The 17,500-nt window shown below is 52.8% G+C and overlaps 1 protein-coding gene across 1 annotated transcript in view; it reads left to right on the forward strand.

The window, feature by feature from the left end:
- The window catches only part of PBX3 (PBX homeobox 3), a 101,427-nt gene that overhangs the window by 78,990 nt on the left and 4,937 nt on the right, over positions 1 to 17,500 (forward strand). Inside the window, 5 exon segments of the mRNA XM_038156070.1 lie at positions 3,224 to 3,465; positions 7,387 to 7,577; positions 9,354 to 9,489; positions 15,823 to 15,988; positions 17,148 to 17,260. Of these exon segments, the coding sequence (XP_038011998.1) occupies positions 3,224 to 3,465; positions 7,387 to 7,577; positions 9,354 to 9,489; positions 15,823 to 15,988; positions 17,148 to 17,260 (848 nt within the window).

Genomic DNA, 17,500 nt, shown 5'->3' on the forward strand with positions numbered 1-17,500 from the left:
AGGAGCACATGGGAGGGGGACACAGGGGAGGCCTTGCCCCGTGCCCCCCTGCCTCTCCCAGGGCAGCCCTGCACCTTGTTGGCAATATTGCTGTGCTGGCAAGGACACTACTGTACAGTTCAGGCACTGCAGGTTTCTAATCTGCTTATTTATAATTCAAAAGCTTGCCCATATATTAATGAACCCTTAATGAGCTGTTGAAAATGCCTGAATTACAGTCAGATTATTAAACTCCAACAGCCCCTGTAATCATACCATTTGAGTGGGCTTTAGGTACTTTTCATATCTGCAGCTTTGTGTTGTGAAGGAGATGGGTTTATTCGAAGAAAGCTTTGTAATAATTTTGACCTGCAATTTATTTATTGGCCTCTGAATGCAGTAGTCTATGCAGATGCTCTCGTCTATTATGTGTGGGGGCAGGTGCACAGCATGTTGAAAGACAGCTAATTATGATTTGCTGAAAGATATGCTAAAACTGTGGTCTTAGAACAAAGCCAAGTTCATTGTTAAACAATGTTTTAGTGTCTGTTTATGTGGTTTGTCTAAATCACGGAGATACTGAAATGCACGGTGCAGTTATAAGCAGATCCCAAGCAGTGGCACACTTGCATTTTGTTAACCCCCGAGGCGCTGGCACAGCCCCAGGTGCTCACCAGTGAGTGGTGGTGAGGGGCTGGATGTGGCAGCCCCAGTGGGGTGCTGAGTGAGGGCCCGTGCTGGCCGTGGTGGTGGCCGTGCTGATGGCCGTGGGGTGGTCTGGGGTGACTGTGGGGTGGCCGTGGTGGTGGCCGTGGTGGTGGCCATGGGTTTGCCATGGGGTGGCCGTGGTGGTGGCCGTGCTGATGGCCATGGGGTGGTGGCCGTGGGGTGGCCGTGGTGGTGGCCGTGGTGGTGGCTGTGGGGTGGCCGTGGGGTTGCCATGGGGTAGCCATGGGGTGGCTGTGGGGTGGCCGTGCTGGTGGCCGTGCTGGTGGCCGTGGGGTGGCCGTGCTGGTGGCCGTGGTGGTGGCCGTGGGGTGGCCGTGGGGTGGCCGTGGGGTGGGCGCTGCCGCGAGGCCTCTCCCTTGCAGCGCTTTGGCGCCGGTGGCTCTGCTGGGAGTGATGTATTGTTGTGTTCTTTCCCGTCCCTGCTGCACCTTAATTCCTCGATGCATTGAAAGGTCAGTGAGCTAAACAGTAATAAACTCACAGGGTGATAGAGTGAGGGATAAAAGAGGGAAACAATGGCCACCGAGTGTGAGCTTATATGTCAAAAAATACATATATTACCACTGTATTCAAATCAAGAGTAATTTATAAAGGCAGGTGCTGGTAGGAGCAGCTTTATTGGCGGCCTGTAGCAGAATGCTCCTCTGTGCTGAGGGGCTGCGAGATGCTCTGGCTCCTTCCCAGACAACGTGGGCAGTGTTCGACCTGCAGCCAAGGGGCTGCTGCTGACGAGCCACGTGTCTCTCTGGTGACAGAGTTCATCAGTTTTGCAGGCCCCTGCCCCCAGGGACACCAGACACTATTAGTTGTGCTGATCTGCTTCATATAGTTCATAAGGAAAGCTCCGAATTAACGCACAGCTTAATTCTTGTTAGAATTAGTTAATCAACTCGTGGCTTTGCCATTCAAATGAATGATGCGTCTCACTCAGGGGCAGGATAAATGTTGTGTCCCCACACACGCTCTGTCATCCCTTTGCCTGTGGGTGTCCGCGGGCTCCCGCGCTCCGGATGGGATGCTCTGGACGTGGAGCATTGTGCAGGATGAAGATGAACACAGCGTGCCACCCCTGTGCCGCCAGCCCCGAGACGCGCTGGGCTGCGTGCGGAGCACCTGAGTGCTCCGGCATTGTCCTCACGGCCCAGCTTCTTCCTGGTGTGCCTCAGGCCCTGGCTGGCTCCCGCGGCCTCGCTGCAGCACCAGCTCCTGCTGCTAAACCTGGGGGCTGCTCACTCGCCGAGTCAGGTTTATAGACAAGGGCTGGGGCTTTGGAATGTTGATTTGAGCCTGGGTGGATCGTGTCACCTTGGACAAAGCCCTCACTTGGGCCTGTTGATGGAAGTACATGATGCAGAAATCACTGCAATTGTACCAAATAATTTTGCTGCAGGTTTTGGCTAGGCATCTGCATTTGGGAGCAGAGTGGGACTGTGATGGGATAGTGGGAGGGAGATGAGTTCCACAGTGAAAGCAGAAGTGTAGGTGGAAGAGAGCACAGTAAGCATGGACTGAGAAAGGGCCCAGAAGCTAAAAGGAAAAACAACAGCAGAAATCATTGATGAGAAGGGAAGGAGAGCTTGAGTGGATTAAAACCAGGATGTTATTGAACATTCTGACAGCAGAGCAGAGGAGGAGAGTGACAAACAGGGGAACAGCTCTCCAAGGAAATCACCCCTGTGTTACAGCCCTGCAGGCCAGGAGCTGTGCCAAGGCAGTGGGGCCTGGCAGACGAGGGAATGAGGGATGGGTGCAGTGCTCCCTTGGCCCCTGCTGCTGCAGGCACTCCCAGGTGCAGCACCACCTTCCCTGGCTGCAGCATGGGTGGCCTGAGCTGTGCCAGGGCTGTCCCCAGCACGTGTGTGCCAGCTCAGGGACACGCCGGGACAGTGTGTGGTATCATCAGCTTGTGCCTGTGGACCTCTGAACAGGCAACAGAAATAATTTAAAGAGATGATGAGACATTTTTATTATTCCCATGAAATTATATGGAATTATAGTTTTAAATGAAGGTGACAGGTTTAAAATGTGTATTTTAGAGCAAGATTAATGCCTTGTGCTTTCTTGAGTTGGAAAGTTGGCCAGTGGGGGGTCATCTCCCACTGTGTGTCCTCCCTGAGACAGTCAGTGTGGAATCCTGTGCTGTCCCCTGAGTGCACAGAGCACACTGCTGGTGCCCAGGCCCGTGCCTGGCAGCTGTGTGTTGCTGGCACATCTGGCACAGCCTACACAGGTACTGTTCCTGCTGTGTATGGGAGCACAGAGGGTCCCGTGGCACTGCCAGACTGCGTCTTACGGGGCTGGCTGGTGTGCTGGGGCCGTGCTGGGGCCAGGGCTGGGGCAGGGCTGTGCCCGTGGGGTGCTGGGGCAGGGCTGGGGCAGGGCTGTGCCTGTTCCCCTCGGGCAGGTGGGTGTCACAGAGGGCTCGTGGCAGACTGTCAGTGAGCGGGCAGCGGCCGGGCAGATAGATGCAGGAGTACTGACTGTGTTTTCTCTTGTTCTCTCTTTTCTGCCCAAGGTTTGAGCATCCGAGGAGCCCAGGAGGAAGACCCTCCCGATCCTCAGCTAATGAGACTAGACAATATGCTTCTGGCAGAAGGAGTCTCAGGTCCGGAGAAAGGTGGGGGATCGGCGGCAGCAGCTGCAGCCGCAGCAGCCTCTGGAGGGTCTTCAGATAACTCTATTGAACACTCAGATTACAGAGCCAAATTGACCCAGATCAGACAAATCTATCACACAGAGCTGGAGAAATATGAACAGGTCAGACATCAGCCTCTCAGTTGTTCGTGTACCTGACACTGCTCTCCTCTGCTTGCCAGTGCCCACCACTGCCCACTCTGGACCACAACCCCTCCTCCCCTTCCCCACCCCTCTGCCCAGCGAGAGCCACGATGGGAGTCTGTCATCTGTTGGGCTCCAAGAAGCTGCTGGCTGGAGCCTGGACGCATGTGTTGCATGTCTGAGTGTTTTCTGTTGTCTGTAACTGCACAAGAGCAGCACCCAAGCCCGTGTCTCTCCCCTTTGCCCAGCCCATAGAAGGCAGAGAGGAGGAGAGATGTCTGTCACTCGGTGCCACCCTCCGCCCTGATGAGGTCTCACACAGCTGGGTCTGGCAAGTTGGGGAGCACAGGCAGGCAAGGGCTGCATTGGCCCTCTCAGCCCACGGGCTCCTGGAGCAGGTGGCAGGATGCTCTGGCACAAGACTTGGCCACAGCAGGTCAGCTGGAGCAGGCTGGAAGAGAGTGGGCAGTGAGGCGTCAGCAGAGCACCTGGCCCAGGCTTGGGGACAGAAACTAGGGAAATCCTGGTTCAGGCAGATGCCAGCAGTGTCTTTGTTTGGAGGGAAGAGCGTGCTGCAGAGACCTGCAGGTTTGTGTTCACCACTGGGACCTGGTGACCCAACACATTGGCCATGCTGGTGGCACTGAGAACGTTTGCCACATGCTGCCAGGCGCCAGCAGCACCGTGTGACTCAGGTGCCAGTGGCACTACCTTGTCAGTGCTGTCTCTTCCACCGTGTTGTTCAAGTGGAGAGCAAATAACTGAGCAAACACCTGTCAGGGTCTCTGTACAAATCTGCCGCTCTCCCCTGGCCCCAGCAGTCCTGGGTGGAGCCCCGAGCCCTCCTGGCCCCGCCGGGTGCAGCCGCAGCGTTGGGTGGGGGAGGCTGTGGCATTAACGTGCCTCACACGGGCACAGCACGCTGGCTGCAGGCAGATCTGGGCCAGAGAGGCGGCAGCTCCGTGCTTGCAGCCGCTTCCTGGCAAACATCCTTGGACTCTAATAAGTTTAATGACGTGGGGGAAGCAGGAGCATTTTTTGCCCTGTAGCTCCATTTACAAAGGTTTCGGCTGAAATGTCACAGCCATCCGTCCACACCACAGGAAATTTTGGAGGATGCTCAAATGCTGCTGGAGCAGGAGAGAGAGGTAGAGCTGAGGATGAGACATGCACGCTTCCCCACGGATCCTGACACCCAGCCACGTCTGCTCAACAGACATATGATGATTTCCCCAGCCTGGCAGCAAACTGTCTCCTGCTGGTTTGTCTCACTGCAGTGCCCGAGAGGCAGCCAGGGCTTGGCATCTCAGCCTCTGGCACCACAGGCTCTGGGAGGCAGGAGCCCTGGTGCAGCGGGGAGCCCGTGCCGGGCACCTGCCCGCACCGCAGAGCCGCCCCTGCCATCCTGCCCGCATGCAGGAACCAGAGCGCCTTCCTGGAGACGCTTTCCAGGCAGAGTTTGATCCTGATATTTGTTGCCAGTCAGGGGAATGCACTCAGGAGAAAAAAAAAAAAAAAAAAGGGAAAGAGAAATGGAAAGTGTGTCACGCCATCACCCAGCGCTCCCTCGCCGGGCGCCGGGAGAAATGGCCACGCACAGGCAGCGCCTTCCATAATTTACAGCTCCTATAACAGAGATGACATATTGAAAGCTATCTGCTGTAATTACACTGAAATACATTTTTTGCTGTAGGCAAAAGTACTGTAAGGGTCCCAGGCCTCCTGGAGCAGCTGGGAACCCACTTCCCAAGTTCACAGATGTCTCCTGAATTCACCCTGAATTGGGGTGAGGTGTGGCAGCTCAGAAGCCACTACCAGCCTCACAGAGCACTGGCTGCCACCCTGCCCCTCAACACTGTTTTGGGCCATTTCCTCTCTTTTTCTTGTGCACTCGTGATGAAGCACTGAGGCAGCAGGAGCATCCCTGCTCCTACAAGGTTTCTGAGCAGGTTAACAAGGCCATCACTTATAACCTGACATTATTAATAATGTCTCGGGCACCAAGCAGAGGCCTGAAAAATAGTCCTGGAAAAGGGATCAAGTAGGTTGGACGCTATAAATAAACAAGAGAAACAAGACAAAGCATCAGAGTCTTCTGAGCTTCCTCCCACTGTGCTGTGTGAGGCAGCTCTGCAGAGGGGAGGTACTGGTGGAGATGAATGAAACCCAGGCTCTCCAGGCAGTTGTAGCCAAACCAAGTCTCATCAGGCAAGCTGAGTGAAGTCAGGGAAAGGTTTTTGCTTCTTGAAAACGAGAAACTAATTTTTGCTTTTCAAATTCCAGTGTTTGATACTAAATCTCTTATAGAAAAGACATACCTGAAAATATTTCTAATGCAACAGTTGCCAATTTTATTGTACTTTAAAACTGAATTCCTGGGATCTGAAAAGAAGGGGGCTTGTGGCAAACTGTGTGCCTGGAACATCCACCCAGTGCCAAATTCTTGGGTTCAGTTGTGTTTTGGAACTATCAGAGCTGGTGCCTGATCTCAGGGGGAGAGCTGCTGCATTTTGGTGCCCGTGTCCCCTTCCCTTCTGGGTGAGCCAAAGCTGCTGTCATCGGTCCTGCCGTCGGTCAGAGGGCTGGACCTGAACTTCTGCGTGCTCGGGTTGTCCCCTGATGAAAGAAAGAACGTGCTGGTGGGAAGTGAGGGTGAGAGATGTCCAACTCCTTCACCTGGAGCTCGGGGAGCCCGGGCAGAGCCGGGGCTGGCAGGTGCTGGGACGGGCAGCGGGCTGGGCTCTGCACCAGCGCCGCCTCCAACGGGTGCTGCAAGGATGTAAATTAGCCTGTAATTTACTTTCAGCAGTGTAAAGAAAAAAAATCACTTTGCCTGAAGTGTATGCATCTTTCTTAAGGGTGTACCCAGATTTTAATTATCTAAATGTAAATACTTAACGAATTTTACTTAGAGTAATGAGCTAAAGTGCACACTACATAAATGAGATGTTCTAATTAATCATGTATGAACTACTGGTTTAAAGAAAAGCTATGTGAATTCTGCGAATGTTGGGCTATTGCCAAATTGCTAATCAGCATTTGCATTCATAGATGGCTTCACTTAATAAGTTGTGAGACGTTCAGCAAATGTTATAGGAAATTATGAGTTTTTAGATGCATAAACTTTTCACTTTTAACTCCTTACATCACATAATCTGTTGAAATGTTGGAGAATCCTTGAAAATGTGGTTGTCAGACATATTATGTACATATTTTCCAGCCTGGCTTGAGAGGGAAGAGGGGAGCTAGCAGAGTTTTTGTCAGGTTCCAGCCTGCAAAGGGAAGTCAGGACAGCAGGATGTGTGGAGGCTCGGACCAGGGGGATCCTGGTGGTGGCTCAGTCTGAGATTTGTATCAAAACGTCACAGACTGGGAGTGGTAATCGAGGGCTCCCTGTGCCTTCCCTCAGTGCCTCAGCCGCACAGCGTGGGCCAGGCTGGGGCACAGCGTTGCTGAAACCCACCCGGGACGGGGACACACGGTGCCTCAGAGAGGCCTCAGGCCCCTGGGTGCTGCAGGGGGGTACCCAGGCACAGGGGGGCTCGGGGTATTGCCCCCCTGGCTGTGAGGAGTGCAGGTCCCCACTCACACCCTGCCCCTGCCTGCAGCTGCTACAGGGGCTGATCCGACTGCTCCTCTCCACAGGTTCTGGCTGGGAATGGGGAAAGGGATGAGCATGGTGGGAGCAGGGCCGTGGTCACTGGGCTCCCCTGGCTGCCCCAGGACAGCTGCAGGTCTCCTGGACAGGGTGGGATCCTGTGGCCACACGCATGTGGAGGAGACAGGGCCATGTGAGGGGTCCCCCAGCTCCCAGTGCTGCCTTCCCCCAACAGCCAGGTCGGAGCTTGTGTCCTTGTGGGACAGCACATATCCACGTCTGAGCCTCTTCTTCCTCCACAGGCATGTAATGAATTCACCACTCATGTAATGAACCTCCTCAGAGAACAGAGCCGGACACGTCCCATCTCTCCCAAGGAGATTGAAAGGATGGTGGGCATCATTCATCGAAAATTCAGCTCCATCCAGATGCAGCTCAAACAAAGCACTTGTGAAGCAGTAATGATTTTAAGATCAAGGTTCCTTGATGCCAGGTAAGGCAGAGGCAAGTGCCCGTGTCTCTTTTGGGGGGAAGCAGTAATTTCTGGGCAGCCCAGGAGAGCCGGGCCATACAGGGAGTGGTGTCCCATGTCAGCAGGGAGAGGCTGCTCTGTCCCAACAAGAGCCTTCATCCACAGCTGCTGTGGAAGGCACCCCCTGCACAGTAGGCTTTTAGAAGCAACAAGGTCTTTTCTTCAAATTTTAGTGCAAAGACTGGGCTTGTTTTCCCCGCCTTGGACAGCTGCACCACTGTTGGAGCTCAATGCCTGTCCGCAGGACCCACGGCCACCTGAGTGGGCTGCTTGCTCCACAAGCCGCCAGGAGGCAGGCAGACAGGGATTAGGAGGCGGTTTAGGCACAGTCAGAATTGTTTTGAAGCCTGATGAGGTGGGACAGTGATGCCCAGCCCCATCCCCTTCACAGGGCTCCTGTCTGCAGAGCAGGGCCCGGCAGCTGGCAGGGCCTGGCAGAGCAGGAGCGGAGCCGGGCGAAAAGGGAGGAGCAGCAGGCACCACACGCAGCCTCCCTCTTCCAGCAGCTCACGCTTCACACCTGAAAGCTGTGAGGAGCTAAACAAGACCAAAATAATGTTATTAACAAGGAGGTCACTGGCAGGTGTGGGAAATCAGGGTAATTGCAGGCAGTTGGAGGAGATGTCTATGGAGAGCTCCAGCAACGCAAAGGTAGAGCCTGCAGATGTACATTTTAAAGTGATTTCTTTAAAAAGGAGGAAGGTAAATAAGGCAAAATGAGCGGAAGCATGGTAATGAGATAAACAGAGCTCCAGGGAGGGAGCCTGCCTGCTCCAGGATACAGTGCAGTTAGCAGCACCGTGATACTCGGCAGGAGCGCACTGGGGATTGCGCTCGGCTGCCGGCTGGCCTGGGGCGCCGGCGGTGATTGCAACAGCCCTGGGGGAAGGAGCTCCAAGGAAATGTTTAACTGGAGCCTTCCAGAGGATGTTCTGCTGAAGGAGAGCAGCCGCTGGCACAGAGGGCTGGCACTGCCACGGTAACCCACGTGGGCTGCGCCCATGGCGAGCGCCGGAGGCTCCTGGGCCGGAGCACGTGCGGCTGCTCGCTGCAAGGTGCTCCAGCCAGGTGACACCCCTTGGGGCTGTCCCGTGTGGGACAGAGCCTGGGCCCCGTGCAACCCGTGGCAGGAGGGGGCACAGATGGGTCTCGCTCACAAAGCCCTGAAATCCACTTGCTGTTGGAAGCCAATTAGCTCAGGCAGGCCACGTGAGGACGCATCAGCACGGCTGCCCCATCCTGTTGTACCATCCTCACCCCAGGGAGCTGTGCAGGGGCCCAGCTGACCTGTGCTGAGGGGAAGGAGGGAAGGAGGTCTGCCAGGCTGCTGCTGGCACAGAGGGGCTCCATGGCCAGGAGCTTTGGGCCAGGCTGTGTACCCAGCTGTGGAGGAGCCACAAGGGAGGCTGCTGGCTCAGCACCTGCCTCACCATTTCTCCCACAGCATTTGAACGTGCCTGTGCTCCCATGGGATGAACCCTGCAGGGAGGGGGGTGTGAGGCCAGAAGCAGAATCCAGAGCCCCCGTGGGGCTGGGTGCAGCACATGGTGTTGTTGCCTGCTGCTCCCTCCCACGGTGTTGGGGAGCCCAAAGGCATCAGGGTGCCAGGACAGCTCTGTTGTGTTGTTCTGTGCTGCAGCAGAGGCTTTGAAATAAAAACTGCATCTCCCCATCCAACCCTGCCAGGGACCTGCTGGCATCTGGAGCAACAGTGGTGTTTTCCTTCTCTCATTTCAGACGGAAAAGGCGTAACTTCAGTAAACAAGCCACAGAAATCTTGAACGAGTATTTTTACTCCCACCTCAGTAACCCCTACCCCAGTGAAGAAGCCAAAGAAGAGCTGGCAAAGAAATGCAGCATCACGGTATCACAGGTAAGCCTGCCCCCACAGTGTGTCAATCTCCTGGTTCCCCTTGCAATGCTGGCACCTCCCTCCAGGTCTGGGAGGTGGTTGCAGTGGAGGCAAGTGGTCCAGAGCTGGGCCTGCCCAAAGCACCTCTGTCACCCCTTCGGTCACCCCTTCATAGCTGTGTGTTGACCATGAGGAGGTTTGCAGGGTGATGGGATGTGGCTCTGCAGGAAAGGCTGCCTGCCTGTGGTGGCTGGGGCTGTGCTGGGGTACAAAGGTGCTGTGCACAGAGAAGAAGGTAAAAATAAAAATCGGCAAGGTCTGCACCCCACTTCACATCAGCCTTCCCTGTGCGCGGCAGCGAGGCTCCTGGCTGAGCCTTGCTCTGCTCTGAATTCGTTGCAACTGAACAGGATTTCAGGAAAGGATGGTTTATTGACAAATTCAGGATCTATCTTTATAGATCCAAATTTCGTTGATTGCTCAAAGTTGTTTTTCTAAGCCAGTCAGAAATTCAGTCTCCAGCTACGCTGAAGTGACACAAGTGGTTTCTCTGTGGCAAAACTGCATGAGGCAGATTTGCTCCTTTTACCACACATAACAGCTGTTAGTGTGAAGTTCATGCAAGAAACCAGCACCTCCCCAGCCAGGACTGTGCTGTCGTTGCCTGCAGCTGCTTTCCCTGTGGGCCAAAATACCTGTACAGCTCAGGCTGGTGTCTTGCAGCGGTGCTCAGGCTGATGACACCATCGAGTTTTCCTTCAGCAGGCAGCTCGAAAAGCAAAACACCTCTTGGCATTCCACGTGGCTGTATGTTTGCTAGAAACCCCAGCTATTCTCCCACAAATCTGGCTTGCACAGCCTGGGGAAGAACTTGAGCTTGTGTGGCAGGGCAGTGCCCTGCAGCCTCCAAGCTCTCCAGCCACCCTGCTCCTGTGGGGAGGGCGGGTGTGCTGGCTCCTCCCTGCTCCCTCGGCTCCCTTATCAATATTTCAGCTCCTTGAGAGGAACGGTGCCTGCGGCGCGTGTGTTAACTATTAATGACTGCAGGCTGCAGTATTGGCATTATTAGCCACGCAACCTTTAGCTTTATAATTAAGACCTGAGTTGAGATTTACTTTATAGGCCTCCATTGAATGCATGAAAAATTCAGGCACTTTATTGAAGACTTTCAAATGAAAGTCTGCCCAGCTCCTCCGAATTTGGAATTAGTTGTCTTTGGCTGCCCCCACAGCAGCAGCCCTGGCAGAACTGCCCCAGGGCACGTGTGTGTGCCTTGCTGTCTCCTTGCCTGTCCCTTGGCACGCAGCACATACCAGGGAAGGGCCTGTGCTCGGTGCCAGGGGAAGGTATGGGTGGGGAGGGAGGCAGTGTCTCCCAGGCCTTTTACAAATAGCTGTGGTGTTGGGCAGGAAGTTTTGAGGGAAATTCAGCGCACAGCTTGTTCCCTCTGGCACTGCTCCTCCCTCGCCCTTAGCGTCACACAAGCACTGCAGCCCCGTGGTGGCTGCTGGGCTGCTCTCCCGTGCCCTCGGGCATCCCTGCGGCTGCTGGGGGTGCCTGGAACCAGCCAAAGAGCCTGAGAGCACACGGGTGCCAGGGCACTGTGGTCTGCAGCCTTAATCTTGCTGCTGGTCTCAGTCCTTGGCACGAGATGCTTTGTGGCAATTCCTTCAGTAAGCAGTGTCCAGAAATCTTCAGTGAGATCCAAGGCAGCCTGCTGTAGGTTAGGAGAGGCCATGCCAACACCACCAACTCAAACAAACCAAAAGTTCTTCAGTTTTGGTTAATGTATTTGGGCAAGATGACATGTGAAAAAGCCCGCCAGACCTGCTGAAGAGCTGTTCCCTCTGCACCCAGTGGTGAGTTGTGCCTGGCAGGAAGGGGCTCAGTGATTCCTTGGTGTGGACAGATAAAAAGACAGATCAAGATAAGGCTGAAGTGACTGTAGGAAATGAGATGGAACATTTGAGAAGCCATAACTGATTGCTTCTAGTGCTAATAGATCTGATTTCTTTCTTAATTGGTTGTTTGATAAGATTTAATGTATATGCTGTAGAATGAAATAAAAGGCAGGCAGATGGTCCAACAACCCAGCAGTGGCAGAGAGCCTGTGACAGGAATATAGGTTTGTCTTTTTAATATTTGATACAGACATGAATTAGTTGTTTCTTGAATGCATTAGGAAGTCTGAGCGAGCGATGGGAGTAGCTGCACTGTGCCCTCCATAGCACTGCATCCAGCAGCCTCAGCCTTGCTGGGTGACATTGCCAGCCTGGTCCGAGGGCAGTGCTGCCCACCCAGCCTGGCACCAGGGATGCAGGGCTGGGCCCCTGGCACGGCTGGAACTACACTCTGGCAAGATGTTATAAATGACTTGAAAAACTCGGGCTGATATGGTAAAGCCTGGGAATGGGGCCATGGATCATGTAATGGCAGAGGAGCATGTATGAGGGAGAGGGAGTGCCTGTGATCAGCTGGTTGCTTGAGTTCCTGATGGATCTGCTGTCACAGCTAGAGTGCATGAATACCATGGGTATTCTAATCTTTGATTTCCAAAGGCACTTCCAGAGGCTGCATGGCAGTACTGCAGGGTTAGTTGGTATTTTGAAGGCTGAACTGGGCTGGAGGTGTCCTTTGCACTGAGAAAGGTGTGTATTTTTGAGGCCATGCAGTAGAAGAGCTCTAAGCAGGCACTACAGAGCAGCCCCCCACACTGCTCTGGTGACTGACAGCACAACTCAGAGGATGCAAGCCAGAACTCGGAGTGAATTGAGCAGTCATTGAAACCCTGGCAGGAGCAGCATGGCAGGGGACAAGCAGTGGCATCCGAGGAAGCTGAGCTCACTCAGGGCTTTCATGGAAGATCTCTAAGTGTGTGTATTTTCAGCCTTGACCAAGTGTCCCTTGGACCTTGCCGTGCCTGTCACCATGCCCCATTTACCTCCTGTGCTGCAAATACCCTCGAGGGCCAAAGAGCTGGAGAAAGGAATAAATAACATTAAGGGATGGCTTTCCAGAGTCTGGAGCTGTGGGCTCGTCTTTGATGAAGAGGCTTTGTCCTTTCCCTGGCTGAGCCAGGCTCCTCTGTACCCTCTCCTAACGACGATCCCAAGTGTTTCTCTCTTGTACTGTCAGTGCCTTGTACACGCTGGGGGCAGATTCATGGCAGAACATTTTCTCCCTCAAACACTTAATTAGTGAGTGTTTTGGGTCATACTCCCCCCAGATTAAGCTGCTGACTGGAAATCCTGCTGCCATGGCACTTTACTGAGCTGCAAAGAAAATTGTCTCCCAGAATCGTTTCATTGCAGGTGGGAGATCGATGGTTTCGGTTTTGATATCGGTGTTTAAAATAATATGTAGAGAAGGTTTTTCAAGAAAAGCATAAAGACAAACTATTTATTAAGATGAACACCTCACACAATTTCATTTTTAAGAGTGTGGAAAAGGTAATTCAGGGGAAAAAAATGTCCTTAGCGGAGAACATTGTTGGCTGTAATTTAGAGCCACCCCATCAGCACACGTTGGAGGGAGATAAACTGTATTGTCTGTTCTCCCTACCATGGCTGCGAGGCTGATGCTTTATACTTTTGCAGATGAGCCTCTTCCAGGGTGTCACAAACGACCATCAGTCCATCACACGGGCTGGAGAGAGGGCACAGCCAGTGCTGAGAGCGGGGCAGTGCAGTACAGCAGTAACATTTTTCACTGCTTCAAACAAAAGAAGGATGTGGTTGACAAGGGAATATGTTTAACATTGTTTTAAAGAAAGGATGCAGGAGCTGGTTTCCAGCACCCCTCTAGCCCCTGCTGCTTCTGAGTGTTTCGGTGAGCAAGTGGACAGGGAAAACTGTGGATGGAGGGGCTCTGACCCCTGGACTTCATGTGGGAAGCAAGGAGAAAAGCTGCAGCATAATGAAATAGTTCAGGAGGTAAAATTCCTGGGTTTAGATCACAGACCGTAATTGTGCAACATTGATTTTTAACAGTTTCTGGTTTGTACCATGTTTTAGGTGTAGAGTGTGTGCTACAAACGTGGAAACACAGTGGAAAGATTTCCATGATCCATGAATCTGTAGCTCCCTAATTCCAGCAGCGATGCTCTTGCGTCAGCTGCGTCTTTGCCCAATGAGCACTGATTTATCCCAGGAAATCACCCACTCTGGAGGCACGAGGCAGGCCTGCCCCATCCCAAATCCCACATTAGGCATCTTGATGATTTCAGTAATAATTTATTGTCTTTTTATTTAACGTTGCAATTAACATGATAAATAAGTGCAACAGTATTGTTTGAAATGTAATATACAATTAAGCCAAATTAATTAATTGGCCTTCAATGATCAGGAGGAGAAAGATGTTCCTTGTTTTTTTTATGTGAAGAGATATTTTGTTTTAATGAAAAATGTGTTGTGAGTCAGCTCACAATGGAGACAACTTCCGTGTTTGGGGTGAGCATGGGGCTGGGTGAGGAGCTGGGTCCCAGTGAGTGCTGACGGGGGAGCCCAGCACCTGCACCCAGGTCTTCCCTGCGACCATGGCAGTGCCAGCAGCACAGGCCAGGTGAGGTGTGCTCCAGGTGGGCAGGGATCCTAAATCCTGCCTGGCACAGCCTGCTGGAGCAGTGGCCTGGCCCTGCCCTGGCCAGATCCAGCTGTCTGTGTCATCCATGCTCTCCCAGCTGCAGCCCCCGGGTGTCCCTGGGTGTCTCTGGGTGTCCCCAGGTGTCCCAACGTTCCCCGGGCTGGGGCACGCTCTGCCCTGCACTGTGTGTCACGGGAGCACAGAGGGTCCCTGGGCAGAGGGGACGGGGGCAGTGACTGTGGCACCCCCGGGCTGCTGCAGCTCCTCCGGCAGCCCCGAGGCCGGGCTCAGTCTGAGGAAGAGTTTAACATTTCTGGATATTCATTTAGATGTGGTGTGCGGGTTAAACATAACGTACGAGCGCTGCTCCTCTCATTGCTTCCAATTAAACCTTGCTTGTTAGTTTAACCTCTAGGTAATCCCATCAAACAATTGATGTCAAGGAAACACTGCCCACAGTGGCTCTGGATGAGTGGCCATTAATTTTAATTGCCTTGATATTAAAGATTAAGAAGTATTGGGACTAGCAGAATGGAAACGATCTGATGTCAAGCAAATCCACTCGTTGAGGCTTCCCCAGGCTGCTGGTGATATTAAAATTTTACTGTGAGAATTAAATAAACCTTTATTAGTGATGGCTGTTGTTTGATTGGTCCAGGGGCGTGCATAAACAGAGGGGTCTCATGCACATCCGTGGACAATACAGTTGATGTGCAGAGATTCCTCAATTATGATACTGTTAATAAAGCATAATCTGATTGTACACAATAATTATTTGCTGGGTTTCATTAATGTATTATTGCTTTTCTGACTGACAAGGTGATATTAAGTGCAATATATAGAATATGGTGGAGTATTATCAGGGGAGCAGGATGTATAAGGTGCCTTCCATATTACTGGTAAAGGCCAGAGGTTTTCCATTAATTGTGGTTAAACAAAAGCCTGTGCTGCATCAAATACAGCAGGATTTGACTCGTGCCTCAGCAGGATCCTGAACTGGGTGCTGTGACAGGACCCCAGCCCCTGCCATGCCCTGTGGCTGCCTGATAACCACTGGGCTCTCACTGCTCCCTTCCCCTTTACCGCTGGAGCTGTTCTTTTATTGTCTCTGCCGTGTTGGCCATTGTCCATGTTCCAAACTGGGTTTGTTATTCAGGAGCTCTGTTACAGCAGCTGAAGTTAAACAAAGCCCCTAAGCAAGATTGTACAAACTTCCCTGAGCGGCTCCAGGCGTGACCCCTGTGCGGGTTAATAGCCGGTGCCCTGGGAGCCACCTTGGCTTCAGCACAGATCTTCAAAGGGACATGACAAAGTGACTTTTCAACCATTATTGATTTATATGATTCCTTTCGTTTTCAGCCAACCAGACACGATTCTGTGAGTGGGCTGCCAAGGTTGTTCCAGCCCAAAAATAAAGAACAATTGCTCTCACTGCCCGCTCGCCCTCAGTCAACCGGACCTTGGTCCCCCCTGAGCAGCCTCCTGGGTTTTGCACCAGTTTTGCTGACAAATGGCCCATGGTGGTAGGGGACAATGCTGTGGTACAGCGAGCTCTGGGATACGTGCAGTCATCAGTCACTTGTTGTGCCTCAGTTTGCCAAGAGAGCAGCAGAGCCAGGTCAGCCCAGCTCCATGGTGACGTTTACCTGATCGGGGTTAGTGCTCAGTTACCTGGAGCAGGTACGGGTCGTGTTTCTGACATCTCAAAGGGCTCCTGCTTTGCCCAGCCAAGCACTTCATGTCTTTCACCCTTCCCACCTCTCTCCACTGCAGGTGTCCAACTGGTTTGGCAATAAGAGAATCAGGTACAAGAAGAACATTGGGAAGTTCCAGGAGGAAGCCAATCTCTACGCGGCAAAGACGGCCGTGACTGCAGCGCACGCCGTGGCCGCGGCTGTCCAGAACAACCAGACCAACTCCCCCACCACACCAAATTCTGGTACGTACCTGCTGCTGCCTTCCAGCGTCCCGGAGGGCCCCGCCGGCGCCCTGCCGAGCTCGGTCGGGATGAGGAGGATGCAGCTCCTTAGCTGGCCCAGTCCTGGCACAGGGGGTAGTCCTGAGCCCAAGGATGGCCAGGCTGCACCACGAGGGCCGAGCCCTGCCGTGGGTGGTCCCAGCTGCTCCACAGCCAAGCTCCCACAGCTGTGGGAGAGCAGAGTGGGGCCCATGTAATTCCCACAGCGGTAACGGCTGCCTGGCTCTGCCTTCTGGCACCTTCTTTGTTTCTGTAGTTACTTTAAGCTTTTTCTCATTCACTGAAAAGAATGTAAAATGGGGCAGAGGTCCAAGTCTGGTTTTGTAGGACTGTTAAATTTATTGTCAAGATAACAACAAAACAGAGGAATATTTTAGTGTGCTCTGATTAAGGTTTAAACTCTGGATGGCTTGAAATGGAGTTGATGTTATAAATAGAAATCTAAGGATGGAACTTTAGTTTGGAGTTACTCTGACACGTTCTGCTACAGGTCTCACTGGTGTGCTGATGACATTTTGCAAGTCTGAGCACTGCATTAGTCAGGGAGTGTGTGAGGGAGACATTGCTCTTTTGGGCTCCAGGGGCAAAGGTTGCCACAAGCACAAACAGTATTTGCAGTCAAGTTTTGCTGTGACTTAGTTGTGGACAGCTTTTAAAGAGGAAAGAGAACCATGGGGGAAAAAAACACTAACTAAAAGCAAGTAAGACAAAGGTTCCGTCTTTAACAGTATTAAACCTCATAATTGGGAACTGCCAACCATTTCCTTTGGAAGGAGACACGAAGCGTAGGCTCAAAGTGAGTGTTTGGTGATGGCACCTCATGATGGAATGATGCACAGGGGGACAGCTCTGATATGGAAATGTTGTGCAGGCTGCTCTTCCAGAGGGAAGAGCTGCCCTGGGTTGCAGGGAGCTCCCAGGCTTGCCCAGAGCCGGGACCTGGTGGCAGGTGTGGGGGGCCGGTGGCCACGCTCACCCCACGCCAGGGCAGCAACTTCCCCTCCACTGAGCCTTGCCTGTCCTCTCCTCTCCTGCTGCTTCTCCTTCCCCTGCCCTCAGGTCTCGGGGTTATGTTTTTGCAGCTCTCTGTTATTCAGCTACCTAACTCTTTCCTTTCCAGGTTCTTCTGGTTCTTTTAACCTCCCAAATTCTGGGGACATGTTCATGAACATGCAGAGTCTGAATGGGGATTCTTACCAGGGGTCCCAAGTCGGAGCCAATGTGCAGTCACAGGTAGGAGAAATGCCCCCAGCAGGGCCTTTCTGGCAGGGTAGGGTTTGGGCTAAAAATTCCACCTTACTCTGGCTCTATTAACTGGTCTGGGCCTCGCTGCAGAGTGGAGGCTGCATATTTCTGGATGTGGCCTATTCTTACCCCGGCATTGAATTTCACAAATATTAAGGAAAGAATGATTTTTTTCTGATTGAAATTTTAAGCTTTGTGAATGCATTCGGCTCTGGCTTGAGCTCATGG

This window comes from Motacilla alba, chromosome 17 (genome assembly GCF_015832195.1).
Source record: "Motacilla alba alba isolate MOTALB_02 chromosome 17, Motacilla_alba_V1.0_pri, whole genome shotgun sequence".
NCBI lineage: Eukaryota > Metazoa > Chordata > Aves > Passeriformes > Motacillidae > Motacilla > Motacilla alba.